The sequence below is a fragment of the Amaranthus tricolor genome, chromosome 10, assembly GCF_026212465.1.
Source record: "Amaranthus tricolor cultivar Red isolate AtriRed21 chromosome 10, ASM2621246v1, whole genome shotgun sequence".
NCBI classification, from domain to species: Eukaryota; Viridiplantae; Streptophyta; class Magnoliopsida; order Caryophyllales; family Amaranthaceae; genus Amaranthus; species Amaranthus tricolor.
This window is the reverse complement of record NC_080056.1, coordinates 6,781,941-6,796,876: the sequence shown is the minus strand read 5'-3', so window position 1 is coordinate 6,796,876 and position 14,936 is coordinate 6,781,941. Positions and strand designations below refer to the sequence as shown.

The following is a 14,936-nucleotide window of genomic DNA, read 5'->3' as shown; positions in this document are numbered from 1 at the left end:
GGGTTCAAAACCAACCCAGTAGGAATAAACAAGGGAAAATGAAGAAAAGAACCAAGTCGTGTAGTTGCCCAACCGGGTCGGGAAATACAGTGGACAGGGGTCAATCTAAAGTTTAAACTTCTTAAGGCCACTAATATATGAAAGAAATTTTACGAAAATTTTGACAGTTTTATTTGTAAAATGAACAACTAATTTTTTTCATTCCGCCAAAATGAAATGTACTACCACAATAATTCCAAGGTAAGACAACAAAAATAAAAGCAGTTAAAATACCTATGATTCAATGAATTTGTTGACTCAAATATACACCCCATTGGATTAGAGATCTAAAACACCAATAATACCACATAAATAATTTGCCGAACATCGTAGAAAATCCATATTCATCTAAAAAGTTGAGCAAAATAAATCAAAATAAATCAAGAAAAATTGTCCTGAACAATCACACATATTGCCAATTTGTAATGAATAATCCATAATATTGATTATTTTTAAATAATCCAAATTATATATTTTTTTTTTACTGACAACACCCCTTGCTACATTTTAACCGGCTACCGTAAGTACCTACCACTAAAAAGGAGTGGGGGTAAACAAAAAAAAGCATAAGGAGAAAGAAATGAGTATAACGGCTAGTAGGTACCTACAATAGCAGATAAAAATGGGTCAAAAAGTGATGTCAACAAAAAATTTACAAAGGTTGAATAATTTAGAAATGATCAATGACAGGAATTATCCGCAACAAATAGACAATACGTGAGATTATTCAGAACAATATTTCCAATAAATTAATAAACAAAATATAAAAGTTACAACAATTATTCTCATGACGATATGAAAACTCTAGAAAATTTATTTTAGTGGAGTCAAAATGTAAATAAAAAACTAGTAGCACTAATTAATCAAGTTACAAAAATAGAAGAAATCACTAAAAAGATTGAGGAAAAATTGTAAACACGACATACCATAAAAGAGATGAAACAAAATAAATAAACCGATAAAAAAATGGGACAAAGTTACAAAAATGGAGAGTAAATATTGTAAGAGCCTAGTGTAGAAAAGCTCCAAAAATAACAGTCGTCAAACAAAGAAAAGTAAGAAACACGACCGCTATTTACATTGTCTTCTTTATCTTCATAATACATCACACCCTCCATTAATGGCAAACTCTAAGAACATCATTGACAGAGAAGTCTGGCTTTGAATTTTTCTTAAGAAAAAAAATAGAGGCTTGTGTTACCTAGGGCTCATATGTAGGACGTATTTAGGACGAGACCGAAGGATATGAGACAAATAAAACTTTTCAATTTTCATAATCATATTCAGTTATTGTCCACCAAATTCATACATATATTCATCGCATTTGAAATTAATAAGATAATAAAATCCGTAAAAATTTACTCGCTTACCGTCCTTCAAATAAACTTAAAATTACAATAAGGTGTTTGCTAAATGGCTAATAGATATCTGGCTATAATGACTGATTTGACTAGTACTAACTAACTGATTTTGAACTCCTTGTTATAAACAGCTTGTTCAAACAAAAGCTTTTTTCGTAACAATAAGTTGTTTCAACCAACTAATTCACTAAACATTAGCATTGAATAATTTGACCACCCAATCCTTTATTTGTATCAATATACGTTAAAATTGCCTAATAAACTATTTTGTCTAGAGGTGTTCAAAACAAAGTCGATGACCTGAAATTTATCCGACTTTGCAATTGAAACCGATTTGACCCTACTTTATAAATGATTTACAACTATAAAAAAACAATATAAACACAAAATTCGATTTTAAACCGACCAAAAACATCTAACTCAAAATCAACCAGATGACTTGAATACACCTCTCCAATTTTGTCATAACACCCTCAATATAAAAATTTAATTGGAGCCAAAAAAAAAAAAGGAGAATGCATATTTCCCTTTTTCTTCCCTCCTTCCAACTTCAAGGCAATAGGCTAAAGGCTAGCCTTCAGTATGATAGTAGTACCAACAATTAACTCATCTTCACTTCCAAAAACCTTCAAAAACCCAAAACAATTTTCTCAGTTCCCCTACATTCTCACTCTTACTCTCTCTTTCCCTCAATTTATCCCTCCTAAGCCCACCCCAATTTTCAAAACCCACTTTTGAAATCATCTTTTTTTTTTTAAATCAATTTTAGGGTTTCCCCTTTCTTCTCCCAAAACTAAAACATGCATATAAATTAATCATTTTTATTTAAGTTATGCATTCCAAGCGATCAAGCCAGAGAAATGAAAATGGAAATTTGGGTTCAATTGGAAACACCCTTAACAACAATAGTAATAATACCGATAACGATGGAATGGTAACCCGTACTAGTAATCGGATTCGAAGACCCGCTTTAAGAGGGTTGTTATATTATTCTTCTTCCTCTAATTTTTTGAAAAAAAGGAAGAAATCCAAAACAAGAACCGCTGCTGTTCATATTGCTAAGTTGTTGAAACCTGGTGCTCGTCGTCCAATCGGTTCTTCCAAGAAATCTATCTCTAATGTATGTTTTCTTGTATCGTTTCCAGTTTCTTGTTAAATTTGTGCTGCAACAATGTATTCGTGATGTTTAGGATGAAATTTATGTGTATTCGTGATGTTTAGGATGAAATTTATGTGTATCTTTTGTTTGTAGTTATTGGTTTTTCGTAGAAATGATTTTTTTTCAGGGGTTAAATTTTTCTAATGTTGCATGTTGATTTTTTTTTTTTGTATGGGATTTTTTTGGTTGTAGTTTTTGTGTCGTGCCGTATGCAATTCTTATGGTGTGTTGTATATGGTGTTTACTTGAATAGTTTAACCTTGAAAAGAGTTTTTTATTTGGAGATTTTTGTAAGGAAAGGAGACATTTCATGATGTCACTATGTAGTCTGTGCTATCCATCAAGGTTTTTGGTCGTTACTCTTTTACCTTGGAGAGTTTTCCTTCTCCCTGTGATTAGTTTTCTTATGGGGGCTTTGTGGTATTGTGAGGTATTGGTGATTTATGTGGGTTTTAGGACTTTTTCTTCTTGACTTATTAACTCTTCCCTTCATCACATTAGTGCGATCGAGATTATAACAACGTTTTTACACTATTGGCCGAAGGGAATAGTAGATATGTAGAAGGCTATGACTTGAGGTGATTTATTTGGTTTATGTAAAGATAATGGATGAGTAATAGTATCTACTATTTTGAAGAAGACTTTATGGGTTCCATATTAATATGTGATGAGTTTCACTTGTATATTAGGCACTAGCTTAAAAGTAAGTTTAGTTAACCTCTTTCCTAGAAAAAACGGTTCATCCTATGATCATTTAACAAGCACATTTACAGATACTTGCCTTGTTATATCACTTCATGAGTTGCTCATTACATTGTACAAGTTTCCAATTTTTCATTTACTTTTTCAGACTTTTTGGTGAACTCACTCCCTCGGATAGGATCATTCTAGTGCTATGGGAAGAACTTTCTTCCATTTCGTCCAGGACTTCATTCGCCTGAGGAATCGTCTTGTTAAGAATATTGTCTGATAAATAAATTTAAGATTAAATCTTTTATTCTTCCTACGAATATTATTGTTTGGCTTTTGGATGCCAAATGATTAAGTCTTTGTGGTATTCATATAGGTTTTCATCTTGTTTAGCTATGTCGCTGGTCCAAGAATGTTTTCTTCATATCCATTTATTTTATAATGGTTCTCAAAATTAATCAGTTAAATCATTTGTAACATTATCTTTAAGCGAAAATGGAAATGCTCTCGATTTCTGTAGCATTTTCTGCGACTCCCATCGTTACCATGTGGAACTTAGCGAAATGACTACTTGGATTCCCACCAATTCTCCCATAGAACTGGGGTAGTTCATTGACGTTAACACGAAATTTACATCCTCCAATAGTTCAGGCATCGAAACAACCACACTTTTTGTGTAAACTCTGAAAAGTCCGCTATTTGAGTGTTTGGTGTTCTATTTCATCTTTTAGTTATTTTTTATTACAGGGTAAACCATGGAAAGGATAGAGTTATATGAGAATCGAACCCAAAACCTTACTTGGGGAAGACGGAACTTGCTCCGACCGAGAGATGAATCGATTCTCTTCATTTTTCAGTTATTGTTTTGAGCTCTTGCTGTTATCTTCCAACCTTTTTCCAAGTCCGTCAAATGGGAAGATATAGTTTTTTGTATCCTCTTTGTTTAGTCTCGTAAGAGTGTTTTAACTCCCTAGCTAACACTAACTTGACTACAATATGCATTGTGAAAGTGTTAAAAATTGCATGTAATGAAATATCTTATGGTACTTGCCAATATTTGGTGTGGTAATGCACCTTAAGATTGTTACCATGATCCCTAAAAAAAAATTTGTTAGTGCATCATCATGATTGTTTCATATTCCCGACTAAAACCACATTTTGCTCTGTGATGAAGGGAAGAATGGAGTAGTTGGAAGCTATAACTTGAGGTGATTTGTTTGCTTTACATAGAGAGGAGATAATATCTATCTTCAAGAAGATTTAATGGGTAATGTAGGATGAGTTTCAAATTTCAATAGTATACTAGCTTAAATAAGTTTAGTTGGAAATTTCAATATCGTAATAGTGTTGGGTGCTAAGATAGCTATAGTTGAGCTAAAGTCTTGAACAAATTCATACTAAAATTTGCCGTTTGATATCAAAATATATTATAGGGAGGTTCGTTTAAGGGACATTAGACTTGGGATTTTCATTGACAATCTTAACTTCCATGTCTACTCCCTTCTTGGACATAAAACTTGGGACTTTTCTTCAGACCTTTTCAAGTTCATCAAACAAAAAAGAGCTTTGAGACTAAGTAGTTTCAATACCGAGTCAAAGAAACACCCTTATAGATTGTTGCTTGACGCAATGGACATATTTCATCTAAAATTGAACTAGGTTTCTCTAATGTTTCTTATACAATATCTTTAGGCTCTTGTTATTTTGTTGTAGATTTGCAATGAAAAATTCCAAATGGAACTTTATAGTCAATGGAAGTTGCACTTATCTTTTGGGGCTTCTCTAATGTTTTTCTCAATTGTTGCACTTGGAGAATCAAAGTCTTCTCTGCGCCTAAAATCATTTTGGAGGGAAAACAATAAACGCATTAAATTAAGATGATCAATGTAGTGAAGGGAGTAGAAGTGGATTATGGGCTTTTTCGGGGTAAAAACTTGTATGCTAAATCATGCCATTTGTATATACAATTTTTCAAATGACTTTTATCTTGACTTTTTGGTTGGCATTTGACATTTGCCTTTGTTGTTGGTCAACCAAAATGTGTTTATAGCATTTTTATAGCAACAAATCCTTTTTATAGCATTTTTAGAAGTAGTATGTGTTTATCATATTTCGTATTTTTATCACATTCAGAAGATGGGCCCATATACTAATTGAAATTTTATAGGCTTCTGTTGAGCTATTATGTGTTGAAGCTTCATGTGTATATTAATGGTATAAGTGCATAAGTATAATAACAAAAAAACCTTCTTGTATGGTGAACTACTCTAACACAGAATCAATTGCCTCTTACCTAACATGCATCAGGCAATTTTCTTTGTTGCCAGCCAAATTTTTAAAGCTTACTTTATTTATAATTTTTTTGTGGACTTGTGGTGTTGTCATAGCATAATATGGAATGTCTTGACCACTAGAGCAAAGGTTAACATGATTTCTAAAAAGGTACATAATAGCTGAGCCATTTGTTCATAGGATGATGGTTTGATTATATAGGTACTTTGCCTAAGAAATTAGAAACTGGAAATTTTGACATTTTAAGCCTTGTCAATAATATCTGTCACTTTTTGTGGGAGAAAAGTTAGAGGTAGATTTATACCTCTAGGTGTAGTATTCTACAATATTTTCTTTGGTTTTGGATTTCAATGAATTATAGTAAAATGGCTAAATAAATCATGTGCACTTTTTATTTATGTGAAGTTGCAAGGGTCAATCGGAAACAATCTTCTTGTTTCAAGAGTAAAGTAACATGCATCCGAACCCTCTAAAACCCTGCCTAGGCGGCCACTATGAGCTCCTGTAGGTTAGGAACATGTAATACAAATAATCATCCACTTCCATCCCTCTGTTATTGCTTTATTGATGCTCCAATATGCAATTTGGGTTTTGTGAAATTAGAAAAATGAGTTAATTGTCCTGGGTTTGGAACATGTAATAAAAGATTTTTGTTTGTGGTTACACATTTTCATATTCTGATTTCATCAGATTGCACGAATATGCCTGTAGAATATGGAGGCTTGAGTGGTATTGTGCTTTCTTTTTGTCATTTTGTTTTGCCACTGGTTTGTGCTTTCAGCAGGATATGACGAATCTTCGGCGTTCCACCAGACAGAGGAGAGTATCTGTTAATTTGGATGATTATACAGATAGTTCTGGTTCAGATGCGGATTTAATGGTAAGGGTTATATGCATGCAACTAAGGGATTCCTATTTATTTAATGGTTCTCTTCTATCCTCATGTTCCATCGGTCATGATTTATAATGTAAACCTTAAATAATTATTTTTTCTTATCATTTTTTTTAGAAACCTGGAAGATACCGGACAAGAAGCCGGATGGATAACAGTGCTGCTCGGGATGAATTATCTCCTCCTAAACGCAGAAAAGTTATCGAGACTAAATCCACACCTCGACGGGAAGGGCTTCGTCCTCGAAATTCAAAATCAAATGGGAGACGCACTCTTGCATTTGATGACGAAGAAGGTAGCTCAGATGAAAAGGATGAACAAGATGAACTAGAAAATGGAAATGATGGTGAAGATCACGAGGAGGAAGGTGAGGGTGATGACGAAGGAGAAGCTGAGGAGGGTGGGGAGGGTGAAGAGGAGGATGAAAGGGAGGATGAAAGGGAGGAAGATGGTGATGATGAAGAGGGTGAAGAGGGTCAGGGTGGACGGAGGCGTTATGATCTACGGAATCGTGCGGATGTTCGAAGACTTTCTATGGTGGAGGGTAAACTTAGACCAAGATCTCCTAGAAGAGTTTTACACCATGGGATGGGGAATAAGGTTAATAGAGTTGTTGGAAGGGGTGGGACAAGAGTCCATAAACGTCATCGTTTTACTAGGATTGATGACTCTGATGACTCTCTTCTTGTGGATGAGTTGGATCAGGGTCCAGCAATTCCTTGGGCTCGGAGTGGAAGCAGATCTGGGGCTCCTTGGCTCTTGGGAGGGCTAGACATGCATGGAGCAACTGCATGGGGCTTAAACGTTGCTGCATCTGGTTGGGGTCACCAGACTGATTCCCATACATCTTTGACAACTGGGGTACAGACTGCTGGTCCGAGTTCTAAGGGGGGAGCAGATATCCAGCCTTTGCAAGTTGATGAAAATGTAAGTTTTGATGACATAGGGGGGTTATCAGACTATATTGATGCTTTGAAGGAAATGGTCTTCTTTCCTTTGCTTTACCCAGATTTCTTTGCGAGTTATAACATTACCCCACCAAGAGGTGTTTTATTGTGTGGACCCCCAGGAACAGGGAAAACTTTAATTGCGCGAGCTTTAGCTTGTGCTGCTTCAAAAGCTGGCCAAAAAGTGAGCTTTTACATGCGTAAGGGAGCTGATGTTCTCAGCAAATGGGTTGGAGAGGCTGAACGACAGTTAAAGCTTCTTTTCGAAGAAGCGCAAAAAAATCAGCCTTCTATCATTTTCTTTGATGAGATAGATGGGCTTGCTCCAGTGAGATCAAGCAAACAAGAACAAATCCACAATTCTATAGTTTCAACCCTACTCGCTTTAATGGATGGCCTTGATTCCCGTGGACAAGTAGTCTTGATTGGAGCCACAAATAGGATTGATGCTATTGATGGGGCTTTACGTCGACCTGGTCGATTCGATCGGGAGTTTAACTTTCCCTTGCCTGGTTGTGAGGCTCGAGCTGAAATTATACATATCCACACTCGTAAATGGAAGCATCCTCCAAGCAGTGAATTAAAGACAGAACTTGCAGCTAGTTGTGTGGGTTATTGTGGAGCTGATTTAAAGGCTCTTTGCACTGAAGCTGCCATTCGCGCATTCCGTGAAAAGTATCCTCAAGTTTATACCAGTGATGACAAATTCGTGATAGATGTCGATTCAGTTAGGGTAGAAAAGTTTCACTTTTTCGATGCTATGTCAACAATTACACCTGCTGCTCACAGAGGATCCATTGTGCATTCGAGGCCATTATCAGCTATTGTCGCACCATGCTTGCAAAGACATCTCCAAAAAGCCATGGCGCACATATCTGATATTTTCCCTGCTTCTGCTATATCATCAGAAATGACAAAACTATCAATGCTCTCCTATGGTTCTGCTATTCCACTTGTTTATAGACCTCGGTTTCTGCTTTATGGCAACGAAGGTGTTGGGCTGGTAATTCTCTTTATCACTTTAGATAGGCCTCAAAGTCAGTATGGTTTGAATGAAAACCTTGTATACTCACTTCTTCACTTCCACAGGATCATCTTGGACCTGCTATTTTACACGAGTTGGAGAAGTTTCCTGTTCACTCTCTTGGGCTTCCATCTCTGCTGTCAGATCCTAGTGCAAAGACACCTGAAGAGGCATTAGTACATATTTTTGGTGAAGCACGGAGGACAACGCCGTCTATTCTATATATTCCACATTATGATCTATGGTGGGAAAATGTAAGTTCATAATTCATAGGTTTTCTCTCTCTCAGCATGTTTGCATGTAGAGAAGGTGTATGTGCAGCACACACATCTGCAAACAGATTGCAATTCAACTATACCTTTCCTATTATGGCAATCTAGCATCATAGGGGGTTTGAAATTCTAGTTTTGTGGAGTCCTATTAACTTAATCATATTGTTTGTCAGGCACACGATCAACTTAGGGCTGTCCTGCTCACTCTGCTAGAAGATTTACCGTCAGAGTCGCCAATATTGTTACTTGGAACAACCTCAGACCTACCTGCTGATATGGAAGGGCGGCATCGATTATTTTCTGAACGTAGCATGTATGCCTCCTGCTTTGCTTTCCTAGTTTTGGCTTTTCATTTTGCTGATGCTGCAATAATGTTCATGACTTGAAATGCTTGTTTCCTTGTCAAAGTACTTGTACTGCAAACAATAATTTGTTAGCCCTTATGTCCATATGTATTTTAATTGGTGTATCCAACGTCTTTATTGATCTTTTTGCAGCGATAAAGTATTTGGCCTTTTTTAAGACAAATTGATCTATTCATTGACTGCTGAACTTTCCTGCCATTGATATGTTTATGGACTACTCTGAGTCCCTTTTGAGTTTGATACAAGAGGATTGGGTGAGTTATTTTTTTAAGTTGGAGAATAAGACAAAAAAACACGTGGATGGAAGGGATACACTAGGTATAATGATGAGGATGATGAGAAGTGGATGAGTTTAAAAGTGAAATTGTGGGACCACATCCAAAAATGGAAGTGTTGCAAAGTCAAAAGGGATGACAAAAAATGGAAAGTGTGTCGAATTCAAAGGGACGGATGGGATACAAAACTAGGTGACCCCGTGACTTCAAAACTTAAATTTGCAAATTTTGCTTACTCTCGAGATTGTAGATTTGAGATTGTTTGAGATGTTAGCTTGTGGCTTACTTCTCTAGTTGTATATTTATTACCATTTTAAGATTGAAAGTCGTAAGCCTCAAAATTGACTTTTTATGAGATAGGCACATTGATGAGCAAAACAAACAACATCAAAATGTGAACTCTTTTCAAGTCTCATGCATGAAGACATTTTTTTGGTGGGGGAAATGACACTTGGGACTTGTACATTGGGGCCACTATTATGTCATTGAAGTTTATGATCTCTTATTTAAGCATTTATGGACCCTTTGTTCACTGTTTTAAATTGGAATCATTGCTTTGATCGGCTGATCACTTTAAAACGCTATTGTGTATTATTTTTGTATAGATCACCTTTGTTCACTTTCTTAAGGGAATCATTGTTTTGATCGGTTGATGGCTTCAGCCTTCAATATGTGATTATGTATGTTGTTCTGCAACTTTTTAATAGCTTTCCCGGTCAGAATTTGTCGAATTGAGATCTACGATTTGATTTATTTTCCTTTGTTTTCCTTTCCAGCTACAAAGTGGATGGACCATCAAATGACGATCGGTCTTTGTTTTTTGATCAACTAATTGAAGCATCTTTGTCAGTATTATCAGAAACTACTTTCAGTAAGCTGCAGACATCAACGTCAGTTCCAGAGCTGCCTAAAGCTCCTAAGGTGGTCGGTGGCCCAAAAATCTCTGAGTTGAAAGCAAAGGTAGAAGAAGAGCAGCATGCACTTCGTAGAATGCGGATGTGTCTTAGAGACGTGTGCAATAGGTAAGATTTTGTTCATCTATTGGAAAGTCATATTGCATTTCTTTGTTCAATGTGTGTGATAGGTAAGAGTTTCTTTATTCATGGGCTGCATTTTTTGTTCAATTGCAATGATTTTTGAAAGTTTTGATTTCTGAAGCATTAACTTATCTGACTGTAAATAGGTAAACCATATTCCAACTCCACTTTATTAATTGTCCAAATTTATTTAGGTTTGTGATGAAATTTTATCATAGGCACAGCCGAGGATCAGTTCATACTTCCTCTGTTTTTTAGATGAGGCTATGCGAACCATGGTATCTCATTTTGGACCAAATTACCCATGTGATTAAGCTTTAAGAGGAAAAGAAAAGTTGGAATATAAACTGTCTACCATCAAAAAGTTCCAAAAATCAATGATTAATGTTAGTTCAAACTTAACATCTACATTATTTGTTCAATTAGACTGCATCATAATGTAATCCAAAGCTGGTCATTTCAAAACAAAAAGTGCAAAGCTCGGCCAGTTTAAGAGTCTTTAGTTTTTTGTTAGAAAGAATCTATTCTAAACTTGAACTACCACCTCTGTCAAAATTAAATTTTTTAAAAAATTGTACTTTTGGTTCAAATTAATTGTTACGCTTGCATAGTAACTATTATTCATCAATCGATAATGTTTATTCTTATCCTTCATATATAAGAAAAATAGATAGTGAAGTAGGATCTTGTTTGATTTGTAATGTATATTTTCTTATCATCAACTTTTTATAATTTTTAATTGTGGACAACTAGAGATATTAAGCTCTTATGTGGAAACAAGTGTAGCAACTAATTTGAACCATTGGAAGCATTTACTAGCATCTTGATGGTTATTTTATTCTCATATGGAAAATTAAGCTCTTATGTTGTGCATGCACCACTTGCAAAAATAACTTGTTGTGAAAAGCTGTCGAATAATATGTCATGGTCTAGTGCTATCAAGTCTGCGAGCCTTGATTTGGTTTTGTTGATCAGGATTTCATATTTTATACCGATCTTTTCTTGCAAATTTTTGCAGGATTCTGTACGATAAACGATTTAGCGCCTTCCATTATCCAGTAACCGATGAAGATGCCCCAAATTACCGCTCCATAATCCAAAATCCAATGGATGTGGTTACATTGCTTCAACGTGTTGACTCTGGCCAGTATATAACCAGCTCTGCTTTTCAGCAGGATGTTGATCTAATTCTAAGCAATGCAAAGGTGTGTAGCTTTTTTTCCTTTTTAGGATTTTTTGTCAAATACAAACCTCATACTTAGGGTCTTTTAGTTTTACCGCTTCCATCTTTTAATTTTGCAAATTACTGCCTGCAAAAGTTTAAAGTTGTAATTGTTATTTCCAGTTTGCTTGTATCCCATGATTAAGTTGCTAATTGCACTTTGACTTTCACTAATTATATTTAACTCTCCCAAATTATGCTTGACCTAACTAAATTAACTATCACCAATTAAACCAGCCCCTTCATTTCTTTAGAAGTGGCATCGTCCCTTTTTTATCCAGATTTCCTATTTGCCATTCCCTACCTTTTTCTCTAAATTACCACCCCCACTAATTGTCCTATTGCCATCATTTAATATAGAAGCTCCTATATGTTCTGAAAATAAATCAACTTCTACATTGTACATTGTTCTGAAAATAAATCAACATCTGAAAATAAAGCCTAGACACAATCCATTTTTCCGATATTATGCATGCTATGCTGATTCCCAAATTCTACATTGTTTTTCGGAGCATCCCACCTTCACACATACCGATGGGACATTATCTTCCATAATCTCAACATTTCTTTTAATTTTGTTTGAGAGGTAACATACCAATGGGAACTGCTTGCTTAAAGGGCTAACTAATGAAAAATGAATAGCAAGAATTGGAAAACATACATGTGTACTTGGATTGAATAGCATAATTGTGACTAAAAATATTGCAACTTAACGGTGTAAGAGATAAGGGGACTGCTATTATTCTAGACCGAGAACGGTCTTCAGGTTGATTTTAATCTCTTATAAAGCAGTTAACCAACCACATCATCATAGCAAGAACATCTAGAGAAAAAAAGCTATTTTTTGTAACTTGGAATTTTAAGACGTGGCTCACAAATTTTAAATTTAGATGCTGAACTTGGTGCAAGGTAATTTTAAGACTTAAGAGTGACATATATTAATTCTTAGCAAGGGGATTCCTATATTTGGGGGAGGGGGTAAAGGGTGTATTAGGAGGGGAAAGATATAGGGGAGTAAAAGTTTAAAATTTTTTGAAAAGCATGGATTGAGGGTACTGACCCCTCTCCCTCCCATCCCAGGGATACCATTTTACCCTCTCCGCCACTCCCTGTCTCCCTCTGCTATTCTACTGTCATCACTCTACCTGGAGCACCGTGGACTTGAATATCTTAGTAGTTCTTACTATAATTTAGAAGTCAAAATTTGCTTTGTAGGGATCATTGAAAGAATGAAGACAGTAGAGCCACACGTAAAGCCCTTTTCACTTTGAAACCTTGGCTGAGTTATTAATGGGCTGAGCTGAACTTCATATAATTGGCATCTCCTTCATCTTTGACACGGGGTAGGACATACGCTGAAGTTCTCTTGTTTATGCAATGTCATTGTATCTCAGTATATTTTTTGAGGGGTTGATCTTCTTTCTCTTGTTTATGCAATGTCATTGTATCTCAGTATATTTTTTGAGGGGTTGATCTTCTTTGCCTTCCTTTTTTAGTCTTAATTGGGGATGTTGGATATGGAGACTGGACGTGTAGCAAGTTGTTTCAAATATTATTGTTTGTGGTTTCTTTTCATTCATGCATAGATTTTTTAAATTCACCTCTTTGATAAGGTGTGCAAACTAACGACTTGGATGAACTCATTTTATTCCTATATACTGACTAGATTGTGCATTATGCTTGTCATCAGGCGTACAACGGAGATGACTATAACGGAGCTAGAATTGTTAGCAGAGCACATGAACTACGAGATGCAGTATAGTCATCTGAATCCTTAGTTTCTTTCCTTATATATATCATTCCTCCAATTTTTATTTTAAACTTTGGATCTTTGTGATTGTTTATCTGTTAAATGTCATTGATATGTTCTTTAGGTGGAAGGAATGCTCTCTCAGATGGACCCTGCACTTGTTGCATACTGCGACAAAATTGCTGCTCAAGGAGGTCCTAGTCAAATGCCTGAAGGATATGGGGATTCTGCTCTTGTGCAAACTCCTGTTGTTCAAACCTTAGCTGTAACTAGAGCTAGTGCCCGGCTCCGTAATGTCCAGCCAGAGGTTAACCTAGGTCAAACATATGAAGTACTAAAAAAACCGAAAAAGAATGTTGAGTCTATCTCCACAGGTATCATTTTACTTCCCGTTGCTTTGGCTTTATGTTGGCTGGCATCTCAAGTAAAAACCTATATTTTCTTTTTGTTTGGTATCTTGGAAACTGTCAGCCATAGCTGCCGAAGACAAGTCTAAGCCCCAGGAGTCTCTGGATCCACCATCAACCGAAGAGGCTCAGGTGAACTCTGGACCGGAGAGTCCAACTGCGAATTGCAGTGAACATGAGGCTCCCACACACGTAGAGGAACTTGAACGTAGAAGATGTCCTGAAGATGTTGATATGGATGATAATGTAGATACTTCCGGGTTAAAGCAACGATTTCTAAAGTGCACAGAGGGATATGGTATTCCGCAGCTAGAAAGGCTGTATACTCGTATTCTAAAAGGAGTTTTTGAGGCAAAATCCGCAGCTGGGTCAGACAATCCCAAATCTAAGGTTCTCCAATTTTTGACCAACTTCCCTCAGGATGACACCAACTTTTGATCGGCTTTTGTTTTTATTTCCCTCTCATTCCCTGATCCTCCGCCCCTTCTTTTACTTTCTTTTACCTTGTTTTTCCCCTAGTTCTATCGGTAGTTTATTGAAACTAGATCTTGTACAAAGACGGGATCTTATTTTTTCTGAATGAAAAATACGAGTTATACAGGGTAGTATTCAATCCGCATTTTGACGCCAGATCCTCAACTTCTCCAATTTTGTTAATGTACTTTGAATTTTTGATGCCTTAGTTTTGGATTGTTCCCCCAAAATAATTGCTGCTATACTGCTACTACATAAATTCGAATTCCACAGTATTCTATAACCTTTGGCAATATTAATGACCGACATTATCAGTGGTTCTGAATTTCTGATAGAAAAACTTGTGACTTTGCTATATTGTTAAATAGAGAAAATATGCCGGCAATATCAGCGGTCGCCGTTGCTGGTATTGAAGTTGATTAGGGTCGTGGGCTTTTATGGGTTTGGAATGTAGAAAATCTACGGTCTGGGTTTAGATGTTTGAGAAGACGAACAAGATGTTATATGATGAGGATGACATAGGTATAAAGTAATTTGAGAGGGGATAGTTCGAGAATAGCATTGGGATGAAACAACATTGATGTATGAATAGACCTTGTGTGAAAATAAACGCCTGTGTCTCTAAAGCTAAGTTTGGTATTCCTAAAAAAAAGTTAGATTTGGTAGTTGTTTGTTGCTACTGACAACAAATAGCATTCCAAAGTTTAAGAGCTACAAACGCTTATTTTGG

At 36.0% G+C, this 14,936-nt stretch overlaps 1 protein-coding gene across 2 annotated transcripts; it reads left to right on the top strand.

Annotated features, from left to right (window-relative positions):
• Nucleotides 1-1,924: 1,924 nt before the first annotated feature.
• On the top strand, nucleotides 1,925-14,912 carry LOC130825610 (ATPase family AAA domain-containing protein At1g05910). 2 transcript variants are annotated; one of them, XM_057690925.1, is made up of 10 exons: nucleotides 1,925-2,520; nucleotides 6,326-6,421; nucleotides 6,551-8,383; nucleotides 8,470-8,658; nucleotides 8,850-8,989; nucleotides 10,093-10,338; nucleotides 11,372-11,558; nucleotides 13,266-13,331; nucleotides 13,450-13,699; nucleotides 13,797-14,912. In XM_057690925.1, exons 1-10 carry the CDS (start codon nucleotides 2,233-2,235, stop codon nucleotides 14,168-14,170), a joined length of 3,669 nt encoding a protein of 1,222 aa, XP_057546908.1. In that variant the 5' UTR covers nucleotides 1,925-2,232; the 3' UTR covers nucleotides 14,171-14,912. The 2 variants fall into 2 exon arrangements, with proteins under 2 accessions (XP_057546908.1, XP_057546907.1); XM_057690924.1 differs by having other exon boundaries at nucleotides 1,926-2,520; nucleotides 6,323-6,421; nucleotides 13,797-14,911.
• Nucleotides 14,913-14,936: the final 24 nt, after the last annotated feature.